The following is a 14,157-nucleotide window of genomic DNA, read 5'->3' as shown; positions in this document are numbered from 1 at the left end:
GACTCTGAACCATGATTGGAAGCAGAAATATAGTACAATAGTGCAATAGCTCAGAACCCACCTAACCTGGAGGCCTTTTGGCTGCATGGCTGCAGCTTTCAGCCATATACGGCCCCAGCCGGACAGAGCAGTGCCATTTGGGTACTCTAAGCGCTGACTTAGGATATTAATGTACTGCAACACACCTGTGACCGGGCTTTGTAGATGACAATGTGACAGTGTGTTGGTGGTGATGCTTCTGAAGGGCGAGTGAGCAGACATACTGTGAAGTAGCTCATCTGGTCGAGCCTGAGCCGTGGGGTCTGTGGATGGGCAGACTTCCTGGAGAAGCAGGTACACTTGAGCTACATCTGCGAAAGTAGCTGCAGCCTTCCTGTGCCTGCCTACGCATGAGTACATGGGCCAGTGTCACTGACTGGCCGTGACGTCAGTGTCTCCTGACTGGGGAGGAGCAGTGGGGCCAGCTTCCTCAGCCTTTCTTGCCTTCCCTCTGCCTAGCCTGGAACTTGGATATCTGTCCAGGAATTCTCCAAAGCTGCTTCCCATCTGGTGCCACTGGGAGACAGCAGCTGTATGTGGGGTACCGGGGTGCAGGTGGACTAGAGCTGTGAAATCCATGTACATTAAATGCCCAATGGGATAAACTTAGAATTTTTTTTTTTACTCTGAATTCTGAATTGTTTTGTGCACATATTTCTGCTACCACCAAGACTGTATTATACAGAAAAATAAACAACTTGAAAACCATCCTCAGGCTGTGACCCTGCGTGTATGTCAGTGCCTTGTTCTCCATGTGACGAATGGCGGATTAGGTACCCTCCTCCTCATCACACCTCATGCTCTGTCACACCACATGCTGGTGTTTCCATGACTCCAGATAGCAAAGATCCTGGGATCGCTCACCCTTCCTGCTTCGCCAGGAGTTAAGGTCTAGACAGCAGCAGAGGAAGCTGCAGTTGTCCCTATTACTCTGACCAATACAACTTCAGCAGGAACACTGGCCTCTCTTGGAACTCTCCACTGGAGCTTAGGATGAACGTGACCATGGCTGCTTGTCCCCAGTCTCAGTGGCTTCTCACCAGCTGGCTCGAATAACAGACTCCTTCACCATCTGCTTGATCACTCCTCATGATCTTATCTTTAATTATGTGGTGGGGGAGGGGTAGCTGCACATAGTATGAGTGTCCCAGAAGGCCAGAGGAATAGGATGTCCTGGAACTGGAGTGAGCTGCCCATGTGAGTGCTGGGAACCAAACATGGGTCTTCTGCAAGAGCAGTAAGGCTCTTAACCACCCCATGCTTTCCTGAACCTTCCCAGTGGTGACAGTGTCTTTCCAAAATCACCTCTGTAGCCCTGTCCCCTTCCTGCCTGCTGATTCCTATCCTTGTGCTGAGCCTTTCCAGGACTTCTGACTGGTCAAGTGAGCAGGGATCAGGTCCATCCGAGCCTGATCCCACCCGTTAGTGGGGATGACTACCAGGACAGTGCTTGCTAGTGCTATGGCAATGCTGTTCCCATGGCAACCAGAATAACCTGTCCAAGTAAGTGTCAGCTAGGGTAGACCTACTGGTGTCTCCTGGGAATCATCCACAGCTCTTCTGCCCAGCTCTGTTACACTTAGCTTAGTCTGCCAAGCATGTGAACTGTCTAAAAGACTGCTATTCCCAACCCTGCACAGGCCACACCCCTCCCTGCAGCTTGGCCAGGACCATTGTGGCTAGCTGTGCCCAGAGCAGCTCTGGCCTCAAAGCAGCCTTTGTTGCTGGGCCTTCAGCTGCATGAGCTACTTTGTAACTTGGCTGGAAAACAGGGCCTCTAGTCTCCTACATGCACTCCCACCTCAGCCAAAGATGGAGGGAAGAGGACCTTAGGATTTCAGGGAGGCAGGGCCTGAAGTCAGCCAGTTTGTATGCCTCCTCCCACCTAACTAGAATCTACTCCCACCAAACTAGAATGTCCCTTCTTAACCCTAGATAACTCTTTTGCACCCAAAGAGTCTGTGGATGTGTTCATGGGTTCTCACAGCTACTTCTAAAAGTTTTAGGTCCTAGACCAGTGCCTCCTGCCCACCACCTCAGCTGAAGGTGGTCTAAGTATCCAGCATATTGGGAATCCAGAGCTCTGACCATTGTAGTGTCTGCCCAGTCCCAGAGCCCAGAGACAACTAAGGCAAAGTTCCTGGGCCAGCCAGTTCTTTATTCCTTTCCCGATTTGGAGAGGCAGGGATCACGGTGGATTTACTCATTGTCCACAGTGAAGGTGAAGGGACTGAGCTTGTAGCCAGTACCTGAGTAGAACTTGTTCTGGAACTCCACCCTGGGGGTGAGAAAGGGGCCAGTGAGGAGAATGCCACCCTCTTCCCTCCATGCCAAGGCTCACTACGGGTGTGCTCACCAGTGCAACCGCAGGGCATGCAAGAAGGCTGAGAGCCCTTCCATCACTAGCAAGATGGCCACAGTCAACACAGCAAAGGCAGCAAACACAGGGACCAGCACCACTGCTGCCACGCCCATCTCTCGACCCATACCCAGGCCTATGCGCATCACCATGGCCCACAGGACCTCAGATAGCTCTGCACATAAACAAGGGGACAGTGGGATCAAGGATGGGGCAATGCCTGTTAGCATCCCCACCCACAGTTGCATCCTTGAATCCTCCCTGGAGCTGGTGAGGCACCTCTGAGGGGAACCCAGTTTGACAGGGTAGGATATGGATGCCTGGGAGAAAGGTCACTCACGGGCATGGGCTAGGCTCAGGGCCCAGAGACGCAAGTAGGAGGCTGTGTTGGAGATGCAGCCCAGGCAGAATTCAATGGTGTGGATGGCCTGGTGCATAAAGACCTCAGAGGGGACAAACTGCACGATAAGAGGCAGTGAGACAGCAGCTGAGGCTGGCAGCCCCCTCCCAACAAGGAAGTGCTGTACCCACCGACCTCAGCTTCCTCATCATCCCCTGGGATCCCAGCCTTCTCCTCATCAGGGCTCCAGGTATTCTCCGAGGTGGAAGCATCGGAGGAGGCCAGAAGCTTGTCGCTGTCCTTGTCCTAAGAGCAGCAGGTAGCATCAACAGCTCCAGCCCCAGAGACAGCCCATGTCACCTGCCCATGCCACCCACCCAGCCGCATGGGGCTACAGGGAAGCAAGGAGCACCTCCCACGCGGCCCTCCTTCCCCGTACTCCTCCCTATTTCTACCTGTTGGCCTACCGGCCTTCTCTGAGTATTTCTGTGATGGTGCTGCCGCAGCAGGTACAAGGGTGTGCCCAGCAACAGGATAGGAACGGTGGCCAAAGCCAGGACCACCAGCACATACTGTACCACTTCCTGTGGGCAGAGGGCAAGGCCACCACACACAGTGTGTGCATGCGATGAGTGGCTCGGTATGGGACCCCTGAGAAGGGACTTGAGGTTCCCAGCACCCCCTGGTAAGGCCATCACCTTGGACATCATTGTCTGCAGGGATTCTGGTCCACAAGCCATTTCTCAAATGGCTCTGCAGGTCCAGGTGGCCCGGGACTAAAGCGGGGGTCCCCAGGGAAAAGGGTCTGAGCCTACCTGCCCATGGAAGAGTGGCTGATTGGTTGGGCTTTGGGCAAAGAGGAACATATTGATAAAGTGGATGAGGATGCTGGGAGCCGTGGAGGCGCTGGCAGCTGAGACCTGCAGCCACTTGTAGACAATGAGGAACACAAGATAGCCAAAGAGGCCCAGCAGGAAGATGAGTTCGGGCAAGGTCTCTAGCAGGAGCCGGTGCGCCTGGCCAAAGTGCCTGTGGGAAGAGACAGGTCACAGAACACTCCTGGCCCCACGAGGACACTGCCCATTCCCACTGGCAGCTCGGGCTCACATGTGGTTGAAGATGCTGAGAAACACCCCGAAGGCCATATGGGTGACCCCAAGGATGACAGACATCTTCATCTTGAAAGAGTTGAGGAAGCTCAGGTGGTTGGTAGCCAGGCTCCAGATCTGGGGCAGTGGGAGAAGTGGGTACTGAGGGACACCATGGTCAGTTTTGCCAGGGCACCCCCAGTTGTCTCATCACCTTCCTGCTCCCCGATAAACCCAACCAGAACTCCCTCCCAAGTGTTTGAGTCACACCTGTGCACCATGACCCGCAGTCTGGATACTATTTTTACAGGCCTCTCTGCCTGTGTGCCAGCCTTAGCACAGAAAGTGTCCAGTGCCAACTGCCAAAGGGGGCAGTGGACAGATGGAGCTGTGGCGCCCTGGCCAGCCTCCCAACGGCCTCACCACTCACATGCACCAGTGTGGCCCCACTTACCGGGTCAATGCCAAAGGGATACGGTCCCAGGAAGACACCGGTGATGTTGGGGTTCAGGGTGAGCATGGGATGCTGGGACAGATACTCGTCACTGCAGTGATAGTAAATGATGTCAGGGCTGCACAGTGGACCAGGGGCCCTAGGTGGGTAGGGATATAGGTCCTACCTCCAGCCTGACTGGTTGGCCATGGCGGCCACACTCCAGCCCGAGGGGAAAATGGTAGTGGCGCGGCTGAAACACTCGTTGTAGATGAAGCCAGTGTAGATGGAGAACAGACCCATGAGCAAGAGTAAGTAGCGCCCCCCGAAGAAGGTCTGCCAGATCTGGGGGAGTCGGGGAGATGGTGTGATGAGAGGCTGCTCAACGCTGTCCTGTCGTCTACCCCTGCCAGGCATGGATGGTTCGTACCTCATTTTGTGCGGCTTTCACGGCTGGCCGGTTCTCCGTGAGGACCATGGCCAAGGCGAAGAGAAACATGAGCAGTCCGTGACCCACGTCACCAAACATCACAGCGAAGAGAAAGGGGAAGGTGATGATGGTATAAGGAGCTGTAGGCAGACAGGAGACAGTCAGGCCGATTCCCACGGGGGGGGGGGGGGGGCAAGACCTGTCAAGAGCGTGTTCGTGAGGAAAGGATCACTCACAGTGTCAGCCCCCCATCTGCCTGCTTCTCGCCCATAAAATGGAGATCCCAGCCGGGCGGTGGTGGCGCACGCCTTTAATCCCAGCACTCGGGAGGCAGAGGCAGGTGGATCTCTGTGAGTTCGAGGCCAGCCTGGTCTACAAGAGCTAGTTCCAGGACAGGAACCAAAGCCACAGAGAAACCCTGTCTCGAAAAAACCAAAAAAAAAAAAAAATGGAGATCCCAGTGCCAGGCTGTGGGCACAGGTGGAACAGTCCCACCTGCAGTTAAAGCTGGAGCTGCTGCTGAGTGGCCCAGGATGGTCTTGAACTCCCGAAGTGACCCTCCTGATTGCTATTGCTTTGTTTGTGTGTGCTTGTGTGTGGATGTGGGTGGGGTCAGAGGACACCAGGTGTCATTTCCCAGAAGCCTTTCCATCATGACAGTGATTGTCATTATCCTGGAACTTCGCCAGGGAGCTGCCTGGCCCCAGCTCCCATGTCACCACCATTGGAGTTACAGCCATGCACTGCTGCGCCTACACAGGCTCTGAAGAGCCACTGGCGGTCTTCAGGCTTTGCTGGCCTAGCAGCTTCCCAGCTGTTGATAAGTGTTTTCTTAAAAACATTTGCTAATTTATTATCGGGACGGTGTGCCTGTGTGAAGGTCAGAGAACTTGTAATAGAAGGCTCTCCTCCTACGTGGGTTCTGGAAATTGAACTCAGATTGTCAGACTTACTGACAAGCTTTACTCAATGAACCATCTCTCTGGTCCCAACTATTACATTTAAGATCTTTAAGCTAGGCATGATGGCTCGTACCTGTAATTCTAGCACTCAGGAAGCCAAGGCAGGAGAATTGCCGTGAGCTCAAGGTTAACCTGCAGTATAGTGTAGGACCCTGTCTGGTGGCGCACGCCTTTAATTAGCTCTAAGGAGGCAGAGGTAGGCAGATACTGTGAGTTCAAGGCCAGCCTGGTCTACGTAGAGAACTCCAGGACAGCCAGGACAACAGAGAGAAACCCTGTCTTCAAAAAGCCAAAAACCAAACCAAAAACAACAGTAACAACAACAAAACAAACAAACAACAGTGCTAAACAAATCAAAAAGGGGGAAGAACAAAAAAAGCTTCACATATAAATATCCAAAGGACGGAGAGCCAGGTGGTCCTGGTGGGCAGTAAGCAAGTTCCAGAAGGCCAAACTGGTTATCCTAATCTCAGGAACTAGGGTTGGGAGGAGAGTCCTAGTGCACACATCTAATTATGGGCTCATTTGTTATCCCTTCAGGAACTAGACTGTTGCCCTACCACCAGCACCTCAGACTGTGACTTAAAGAAGTGGGCATGTGCTGGGCGGTGGTGGTGCACACCTTTAATCCCAGTACTTGGGAGGTAGAGGCAGGAGGATCTCTGTTAGTTTGAGGCCATTCTGGTCTACAAAGTGAGTTCAATGACAGCCAAGACCATTATATAGAGAAACTGTCTCAGAATCAGAAAACAAAAAACAAAACAAAACAAATGAAAAAAAAAATGATGTGGGGGCTGGAGAGACGGCTCAGAGGTTAAGAGCATTGCCTGCTCTTCCAAAGGTCCTGAGTTCAATTCCTGGCAACCACATGGTGGCTCACAACCATCTGTAAAGAGGTCTAGTGCCCTCTTCTGGTCTGCAGACATGTACACAGACAGAATATTGTATACATAATAAATAAATAAATATTTTAAAAAAATGATGTGGAACTCACTCTTGTAGACCAGGCTGGCCTCAAACTCACAGAGATCTGCCTGCCTCTGCCTCCCGAGTGCTGGGATTAAAGGCGTGCGCCACCACCACCTGGCTGAGCCTTGAACTTTCTATGTAGCTGAGGATAACTGAATTTTATCTTCCTATTTATTTATTTGGTTTTTCAAGACAGGGTTTCTCTGTAGCCCTAGCTATCCTAGAACTTGCTCTATAGACAAGGCTGGCCTCAAACTCAGAGATTCATCTTCCTCTGCCTCCCAAGTGCTGGGATCAAAGTTGTGCGCCACCATCGCCCAGCTATGACTGTTGTTTTTTTTTTATAAATATTTGTAGTTGTTGAAAATTTTTATTTATTTATATTTTATGTATGAGTTCTCTGCATGTATATCTAAATGCCAGAAGGGGGCATCAGATCCTAACACAGATAGTTGAGAGCCACTATGTGGTTGTTGGGAGTTGAACTCAGGACCTCTGGAAGAGCGGCCAGTGCTCTTAACCTCTGAGCCATCTCTCCAGCCTGACTCTGAATTCCTGATCCTCCTGAGTGCTGGGATCCTGTGCTCAGTTTCTGCTGAGGATTGGGCCCGGGACTTCGTCAACTTGCAAGCACTCTATCAACTGAGCCCCACCCTCACCAGTTATCCCAACTTCCAAAAATTCAGCTCGGCCGAATGCGCCGCCACTACAGGCTGCTCCGGGCGCTCCGACAGCCACCAGCCTTCTCAACACTTCTCTAAGGTTTGTGCTCGCGTTATAGACCGGGAAAAACGAGACCCACAGAAACTAAGAAACTCATCAAAACCAGTGAGCTAGACTTCAAGCCCCTCCCAAGCCTGGTTCCTGGACTGATCCTTGCTGGCTCCTTGTGGATTTAACAGCAGAAATAAATATAAAGTCCCGATGGGGACTAAAGCAAACTGGGGAATAAGCCTCTATTGCAAGAGGATGGGGTGGGCCCAGCTCCTAGCCCTCTCAAAGTGTGTACCCCGAAGGCAAAGGCCTCCCTGAGATCCGGACAGAAGCTGAGAAGGCTGGTCCCTAGTGAGGATGCAGTGGCTCTCACCAGGGTTGACTTCTCGGTAGCGGCCCACACCATAGGCATCCACAATGCCCTGGAAGCTGGCGGTGAAGCGGTTGGTCCGGATGAGGGTCGGAGGCATGTCCCGGCTGGGTATGCGGTGAGCGACAGCACTCACTCCTGCCTCGCTCTGGGGTGCACGGGGGTTGAGAGGCAGAAGCTGATGGCACAGGCTTCAGAAACCCTGGAGCCCCCACCCAGGCCCAGCCGAGACTGAACATGGCAATGGGATGGCGTGGAGGAGCTTGGTCAGCCTGTCAGCATTTGCCAAAGGAAAGTGTGCCTCTTCTCATCAGGTAGCCCAGGAGAGGGACCCATGCCCACTCTGGAGAACCAGCTCTGCACCACCAAGGTGTGTGCTATAATGTCCCCTTGGGCACCACCATTGGGAAAGGGCCTGAGGTCACATAACCGCTGCTTTGGAAGCGCAACTTTATAATTCTCTTGTGTAGCTTGCAGAGACGCCGAGAAATTGGAGGAGGGAGGGTTATGGGGCCAGGACCATGTGGGTAATGCCCCGGAGGAAGGGACTTCTAAGAAAGAGACCCCCGTCCCAATCCCACGGCAAAGGTGAGGTACTGGAAGCTTGAGGTGACGAGAGCAGAAGGAGGAACAGCAAAGAAAGCATGTGCTCCTGGCAGCCCGTATGCTCACTGAGCCATCCTGGAGCGCCTGCTGGAGGGTGGGCAGGTCCCGCGTGGCACACCACACCTCGGCAATGAGGCACTTGTGGGTGGTGCTCACACTGCACTGATTGAGAGCCAAGTACACAGCCTTCATCTTGCGGATCTGCACCTGCCCTGGTGGCAGCAGCTGCTGTACCCGGCCCAACACCTGGCTCAGGAATCGTTCTGCTTCCCCCAGGACCTGGGACCAAAAGTGGCAATGAGAAGGGACAGTGAGGGAGGCTGTGGGGATCAGGCCACGTGGGTGCTCACCTCCTGAAGCTCCTGGCTCTGCTGCTGCAGCTGCTGCAACACGGCATGCCGGGCTTCCTCTTGCTCCAGGTAAGGGAAGACGTGACAGTGGAAGCTGGTGGGGAGATGGTGTTTTAGGAAGCCACCAAGCAGAGCTGGGGTCAGGACAAATTTGGTGGTGTTACAGGGGCCTGGGGTACACAGGGTCAGCAATATCTATCTGGGAGCCTAACGCGGCGGTAGGGGGCTGGACACCTACGGAGGCTGAGTGGTCACACACACGAGGCTCACCAGTCTGTGATCTTTCGGATCTTCTGACCGATCTGCTCACCCCAGTAGGAGATGACAAAGGTCATCCAAGTTGCAGGCTCACCCTGAGGGAGTCAGGCTTAGTTAATCCCTGGAGCCCTGGCTCCTCCCAACCCCCCCTCACCCCGCCCCTTGCCAGCTCACCGTCACCGGGTCCTCCAGCTGCCCCTCCGTCTCCCGAAAGCTGGCAATGAGGAAGCCGCGGCAGGCTCTCCAGAGCAGGCGCTCCAGGGCAGCAGCCTTGTAGGGCTCCACAGCACCTGCCACAAAGCTGCCAGCGGGGCTGGAGGGGGGCTGCAGCCTCCCATCCCACCCACCTCAGCAGGAAGCACCCCGGGCATGCTCCCACACGCAGAGACGCAGGGGTCATCCTGTCCCTTCTCTGGCTTATAGGAGAAGCCAAACTACACCACTCACTTGACCTTCAGGTCTGCATGTGGCCCCCGAGCGTCTGGAAGCAGGGGTGTTCTCTCAGAGGAGGGTCCTTCAGTGTGGGCAGCTGCCATCTGGGCACCAAGAGACATTGTGAGCCCCAGCCCAGGACATCTCCTGCCCCGTCCCTGTCTTGGCTGGGGCTCACCGGGGGGCCGTGGCTCTGGCTGAGCACAGCTGAGTGGAGCTGCAGCTGGTGCAGCTGGGCCCGCAGTGCCTGCTGGTTGCCTCGAACATTCCGAAGCTCCTGGGCCAGGCGGTCTGTCTCCTCCTGGATTCGCAGCAGCTCTCGGGGAGGTGGTGCTGGCAGTGTCCCCTCAGGTGGGGGCAGTGTCAGGCCAGCCCGCTGTACTTCTTCCTGTAAGAAGGCTAGACACAGAAAGGGGGGTCAGGGGAAGCCACACAGGGCCATGCTATCTAATAGCTACTATTAGCTAAGGGCTGCTAGACATGCAGGGAAATCCCAAATGCTCGTCAAGTGCTATTACTAATCCACTGAGTCAGAGAGCTCCAGAAAAATCCTCGGTCATACTGCTGTTCAGGAAGCTCTGCTCCCTGGGCTCTGCCCTCGCCTCTGGCCTACGAAGAAGCAGCCCAGCCCTCGACCCCAGCCTCTGCCCACACCAATCCACCTAGAGGAGAAAACTCAGCCCATGCCTCTTGTTTTCTGCCATTTATTCTGAGTTGTGGACTGACTCCAAGCTACTCCACAGCGCTGTAGGGCCTCTGCTCCACCCACTCAGAGTAAGGACACCCTACAGACTCCAGCAGCAACTCTGGTCGGTTCTGCCTGCATTCCCTGTCTCTGCCTTCCACCTGGGTAACCAAGGTACTTCCCCTCAGACCAAGTTTGCCCAGTCTCCTTCCGGGAAGGCAGCCTGGAACGTGGGCCTGAGCCCAACTTACTGAAGGTCTTCTCTAGCTCCTCGCAGCGCCGGACATCCACCACAAAGCGCCTCTGGAAGGCACTCACGGATGCGTTGAGCTGAGAAGGATATACAGAGGATTCAGAGTCTCAGGGAGGGGATCAAGGAGGTCACTGCTCTGGGGTCCAGCCCTGAGGCATCGCCTCCAAAACGTCGCTAGGTACCCAATTAGTCTAAAGATGAGCTGGAGCAGACTCAACCCAAGCCAGTGGGCATGGGAAGAGCACCTGTGCTAGAAGGAGGGGGTGGGATGCTCCTGCAGGGGGCCAGAGGACCAGGGGCCTTAAGAGGGCCCTTCTGGATGTGGGGTTACCTGCCCAAGACTCTGTCCCCACTCACGTCTCTAAACTCCACGAGGCCCAGCTCACCCAGCTGGCTCACACAGGTGTAGGCAGCCGCTGTGGGCAGCAGGAGCTGGACCAAGGCCACCTCTTCACTCCGGAACATGGAACCCATGATCCTTAGGACAGGCAAAAAGGTTAGTTAGGAGCCCTCTCCAGGCAGGCGTCCACACACCTGCTCCCATCCACTGGACAGATAGAGAAACTGAGGCCCAGCAAGGTGGAATGGATACGAAGTTTGTCTCTAATCTAGCTTTCCACAGCCTCCTTGTCCCAGGCCAGCCCAGCAGGGGCCAGACACACTGGCTCCGCCCAGTGCTCCAGAACCTCTCTCAGCCTGCCCTTGCTCTAGACTCCTGCTAATCCCTGGGATCCCAGGCTCTAGTCCTGAGGCTGTGACAGCTGACGTCCAGTGCAGCTGAGCGTCCAGTCGGCCTCCCTACACAGGCAGTGGGGTGGGGGTGGAGTGCCCTCTAGGTCTCCTGGGGCTAACAACCTGAAGAGGTTGATCGGCTGGGAGCTGCTTTTGGCCAGCTGGCTTGCCAGCATTTCCTGTGGGGTTGGGGACAGTTTTAGTGTTGAAACCAATGAAAGTGAAACTGTGGAGCAATGAACAAAAAGGCCTGGTGGCCTTGCTCCAACCCCAGCAGGCACAGACACTTCCTGATGAGCGTGGACTCCAGTGGGCCCTGCAGTTGCCCCCAAAGCCCACTCTCCCCAGGCCCTGGTCTGCAGCCAGGGGTCCTAGTGGGACAGTTTCCTCGGCACACTATGGAGAGGGACTTTAGGGCCCAGCTTGTTATATGGGTCTGCCCAGAGGCCACTTCCTCCCCAAGGCCTGGTTTTCTTAACTTAAAAGGGAACCACAGTCCTGTCCCTAGCCTGGGAGCAGAAAGAACTCAGAGGGTAACCAAAGACTTCAGAAGAGACAGGCCCTGAACAGGCAATGGTGGGCAGAAAGGGCTGGGTGCCATCACCCATGGCTCTGGCCACAGAGCAGAGGGCTAGGCACCAAGTCTCTAGGGTGCTGCCTAGATTGTGACCAACTCTGTGCCACTAAGGAGGTCACTTGCCCTCTCTGGGTCTGTATTTCCTCTTCATTAAATAAGACTCGGCCTTGCCGGGCGGTGGTGGCGCACACCTTTTAATCCCAGCACTCAGGAGGCAGAGGAAGGAGGATCTCTGGGAGTTAGAGGCCAGCCTGGTCTACAAGAGCTAGTTCCAGGAGGCAGAGGCAGGCGGGTCTCTGTGAGGGGGGAGGTGAGCTAAAGAACAGAACCTCTGTATCTTCTATAAATACCACCACGCCAAGGCAACCGGCCTTTTTCTTTCTTTCTTTCGTTCACTCACTCTTTTTTTTTTTTTTGGTTTTTTGTTTGTTTTTGTTTTGTTTTTCAAGACAGGGTTTCTAAGTACCCTGGTTATCCTGGAACTCACTACATAGATCAGGCTGGAGATCAGCCTGCCTCTGCCTCCAGAGTGCTGGTACTAAGGACGTGGGACGCGGGGCAGCCGGCGGCCACCACCACCACAATGGCCCACCCCAGCCTTATCTTATAGGTGAGTCAACTCAGGTTGAGTCAGGTGAAGTCTAAGGTCACATGGTCAGCTAGGCCCAAACCAGAGAGGGGTCTGTTGGAGACCAGCGGGAAGCTGCTATGATGACCTGTCCCAGCACCATAACCAACACCGCTGGGCTGCCCCAGTCGCGGACCCCCAACCATCTAGATACAAGACAAATGGAAGTACCTCCCTGCCCCCTGCAGTCCACACTGTGCACTGGGATTTAACAGCTCCTGTCTCCTGCAGCCAGCAGGGTATCATCCGCGGGAAAAACCCACACACACCGCTTGTGCTCCAGCCTTCCCCGGATGCCCTGAAGCTCGGTTTCACTCCTGCACCCCTTTCTTGGTCCTTCCTTAAGCCTCTTCTCCCAGCCCCTGCCTTTTGGAGGATAACGGCACGAGGAAAGGAGTTGGAATCTGCCTCGAGCCCCGCCACTTCCTAGTTAGGTGGCCTCTGTTTCCTCATCTGTAGAATGGGTCCCTCCCTAAGAACCAGACGCAGCAGGAGGCTCCCTGAGCTCAGGCCGGGTGAGGTGAACGCCGAACTTGCCCAGAGCTAGCAACCCATCCTCCTGCTCCTCCTTGCGGCCTGTCTGCACCCCATACGGCCTGAAACCGGCGCGTGGCCTCTGAGCTTCCTCCACCCGGAGTCGGGCGGGGTGCCTGGACCCCTGCCCGGGCAAAGGAAGCAGGTCGGGGGCAGGGCTGAGACTCCGCGGCCCCGCGGGACACTCACCCTGGTGGGCACGTTGCTCAGCGCCGGTTTAGGATCTGAGCCCGGGCAGCCGGCGGGAGCAGTTCACTCCAGCTCCGAAAGGCAGGGAGTGGGCGTGGTCTGGAGCGCCCCGCCCACTGTCCGTCCCGCCCCGCCCCCGCTGAGTTCGGGCTGTTGGGGGGGGGCACGACTAGAAGGAAGGTGGCATTTGGGAAGTTTTTAGGTGTCTCAGAATCGTTTACTCCAGGGACTGGGAGATAACCGACAACCGTGGTGCGGGGTAGGGCCTTGGGAATAGGCCACCTTCCCTTCCCTCTTAAAACCTACGTCCTGATGGGTCCTAGAACACAAAGGCTGGTACTAGGATCCAAGATGTGTTGCTATCCCCACCTCACCCAGACCAGTCTAAGCGTCCCAGAAGGCTGGCACAGGGCTGCCCCACTCTTAGGGTACCTCTCCACTGGCAGCAGGGCGTTTGTCAGGCCAATCTTTGCTAAGGAAATTGTACCCAGGAGGCCAGAAGACTCTCCAGGAGTTCCCAGTCTTGAGGTCCCAGTGACTGGAAACTGAAATTCAGGGTCATTCAACTGCCTGCACTTTGGACAGACTAGACTGTACCCACTGGGGACCACAGGAACAAGGGGCCCCTCAGCTCTGATGATCCTTGGACCCCATATAGTAAACAGGGCCTTGGTGTGTGTGGGGAGTATGGAATGAAAGCCTGGGGCTACCTAGAAATGGAGTCAAGGTGGGCATTCTCAGATCAGGCGTGAGAAGGACCCTCATACAAGTACAGCAGGGGTCATAGGTCAGTGCTCTTCAGTTTAGGCAAACCAATGACCACAGAACTGTTATGATTGCTCTGAGGTAGAGGTATACCTTCAGCCATGAAAAGCCAGCAGCCTCCCCGTGTGTGTGTACACTACACTGAACAGCCAGCCTCCGTGTGTGTGCGTACATGGAACAGCCAGCCTCCGTGTGTGTGCGTACATGGAACAGCCAGCCTCCGTGTGTGTGCACACTGAACAGCCAGCCTCCGTGTGTGTGTGTGTGTGCACACATGAAACAGCCAGCCTCCGTGTGTGTGCGTACATGGAACAGTCAGCCTCCGTGTGTGTGTGTGTGCACACTGAACAGCCACCCTCCCCGTGTGTGTGCACACTGAACAGCCAGCCTCCGTGTGTGTGTGTGCACATGGAACAGCCAGCCTCCGTCTGTGTGTGCGCACAC

General features: G+C 55.1%; 1 protein-coding gene across 3 annotated transcripts; it reads right to left on the bottom strand.

Annotated features, from left to right (window-relative positions):
- Window positions 1–2,178: 2,178 nt before the first annotated feature.
- Tcirg1 (T cell immune regulator 1, ATPase H+ transporting V0 subunit a3) lies at window positions 2,179–13,025 on the bottom strand. 3 transcript variants are annotated; one of them, XM_041661146.1, is made up of 20 exons: window positions 12,949–13,025; window positions 10,646–10,765; window positions 10,287–10,365; window positions 9,529–9,749; window positions 9,366–9,454; window positions 9,093–9,219; window positions 8,931–9,013; window positions 8,661–8,754; window positions 8,377–8,589; window positions 7,708–7,852; window positions 4,690–4,829; window positions 4,447–4,604; window positions 4,281–4,371; window positions 3,846–3,964; window positions 3,554–3,767; window positions 3,194–3,322; window positions 2,934–3,044; window positions 2,739–2,856; window positions 2,396–2,573; window positions 2,179–2,317 (listed from the first exon to the last, which is right to left on the bottom strand). In XM_041661146.1, the coding sequence occupies exons 2-20, from the start codon at window positions 10,760–10,762 to the stop codon at window positions 2,239–2,241; spliced, it is 2,505 nt and encodes an 834-aa protein (XP_041517080.1). In that variant the 5' UTR covers window positions 10,763–10,765; window positions 12,949–13,025; the 3' UTR covers window positions 2,179–2,238. The 3 variants fall into 3 exon arrangements, with proteins under 3 accessions (XP_041517080.1, XP_041517081.1, XP_041517082.1); XM_041661147.1 differs by having other exon boundaries at window positions 7,630–7,852; window positions 8,467–8,589; XM_041661148.1 differs by lacking the exon at window positions 3,194–3,322 and having other exon boundaries at window positions 7,630–7,852.
- Between the last annotated feature and the right edge of the window lie 1,132 nt (window positions 13,026–14,157).

The sequence above is a fragment of the Microtus oregoni genome, unplaced genomic scaffold (genome assembly GCF_018167655.1).
Source record: "Microtus oregoni isolate MIOR12 unplaced genomic scaffold, Mior012 000012F_ref0000307, whole genome shotgun sequence".
Taxonomy (NCBI): domain Eukaryota; kingdom Metazoa; phylum Chordata; class Mammalia; order Rodentia; family Cricetidae; genus Microtus; species Microtus oregoni.
The sequence above is the reverse complement of the archived record's forward strand: the minus strand, read 5'-3'. Positions and strand labels throughout refer to the sequence as shown.

Bases quoted from the DNA above. Each gene is read 5' to 3' on its own strand.
- Tcirg1 (XM_041661146.1), bottom strand. From the start codon at position 10,762: ATGGGTTCCATGTTCCGGAGTGAAGAGGTGGCCTTGGTCCAGCTCCTG. The intron at 2,574-2,738 runs GTGAGTGACCTT...GTTTATGTGCAG, and splicing joins CCTGAGCCTAGCCCATGCCC to AGCTATCTGAGGTCCTGTGG. The intron at 2,318-2,395 runs GTGAGCACACCC...TCTCACCCCCAG, and splicing joins CATGCCCTGCGGTTGCACTG to GGTGGAGTTCCAGAACAAGT.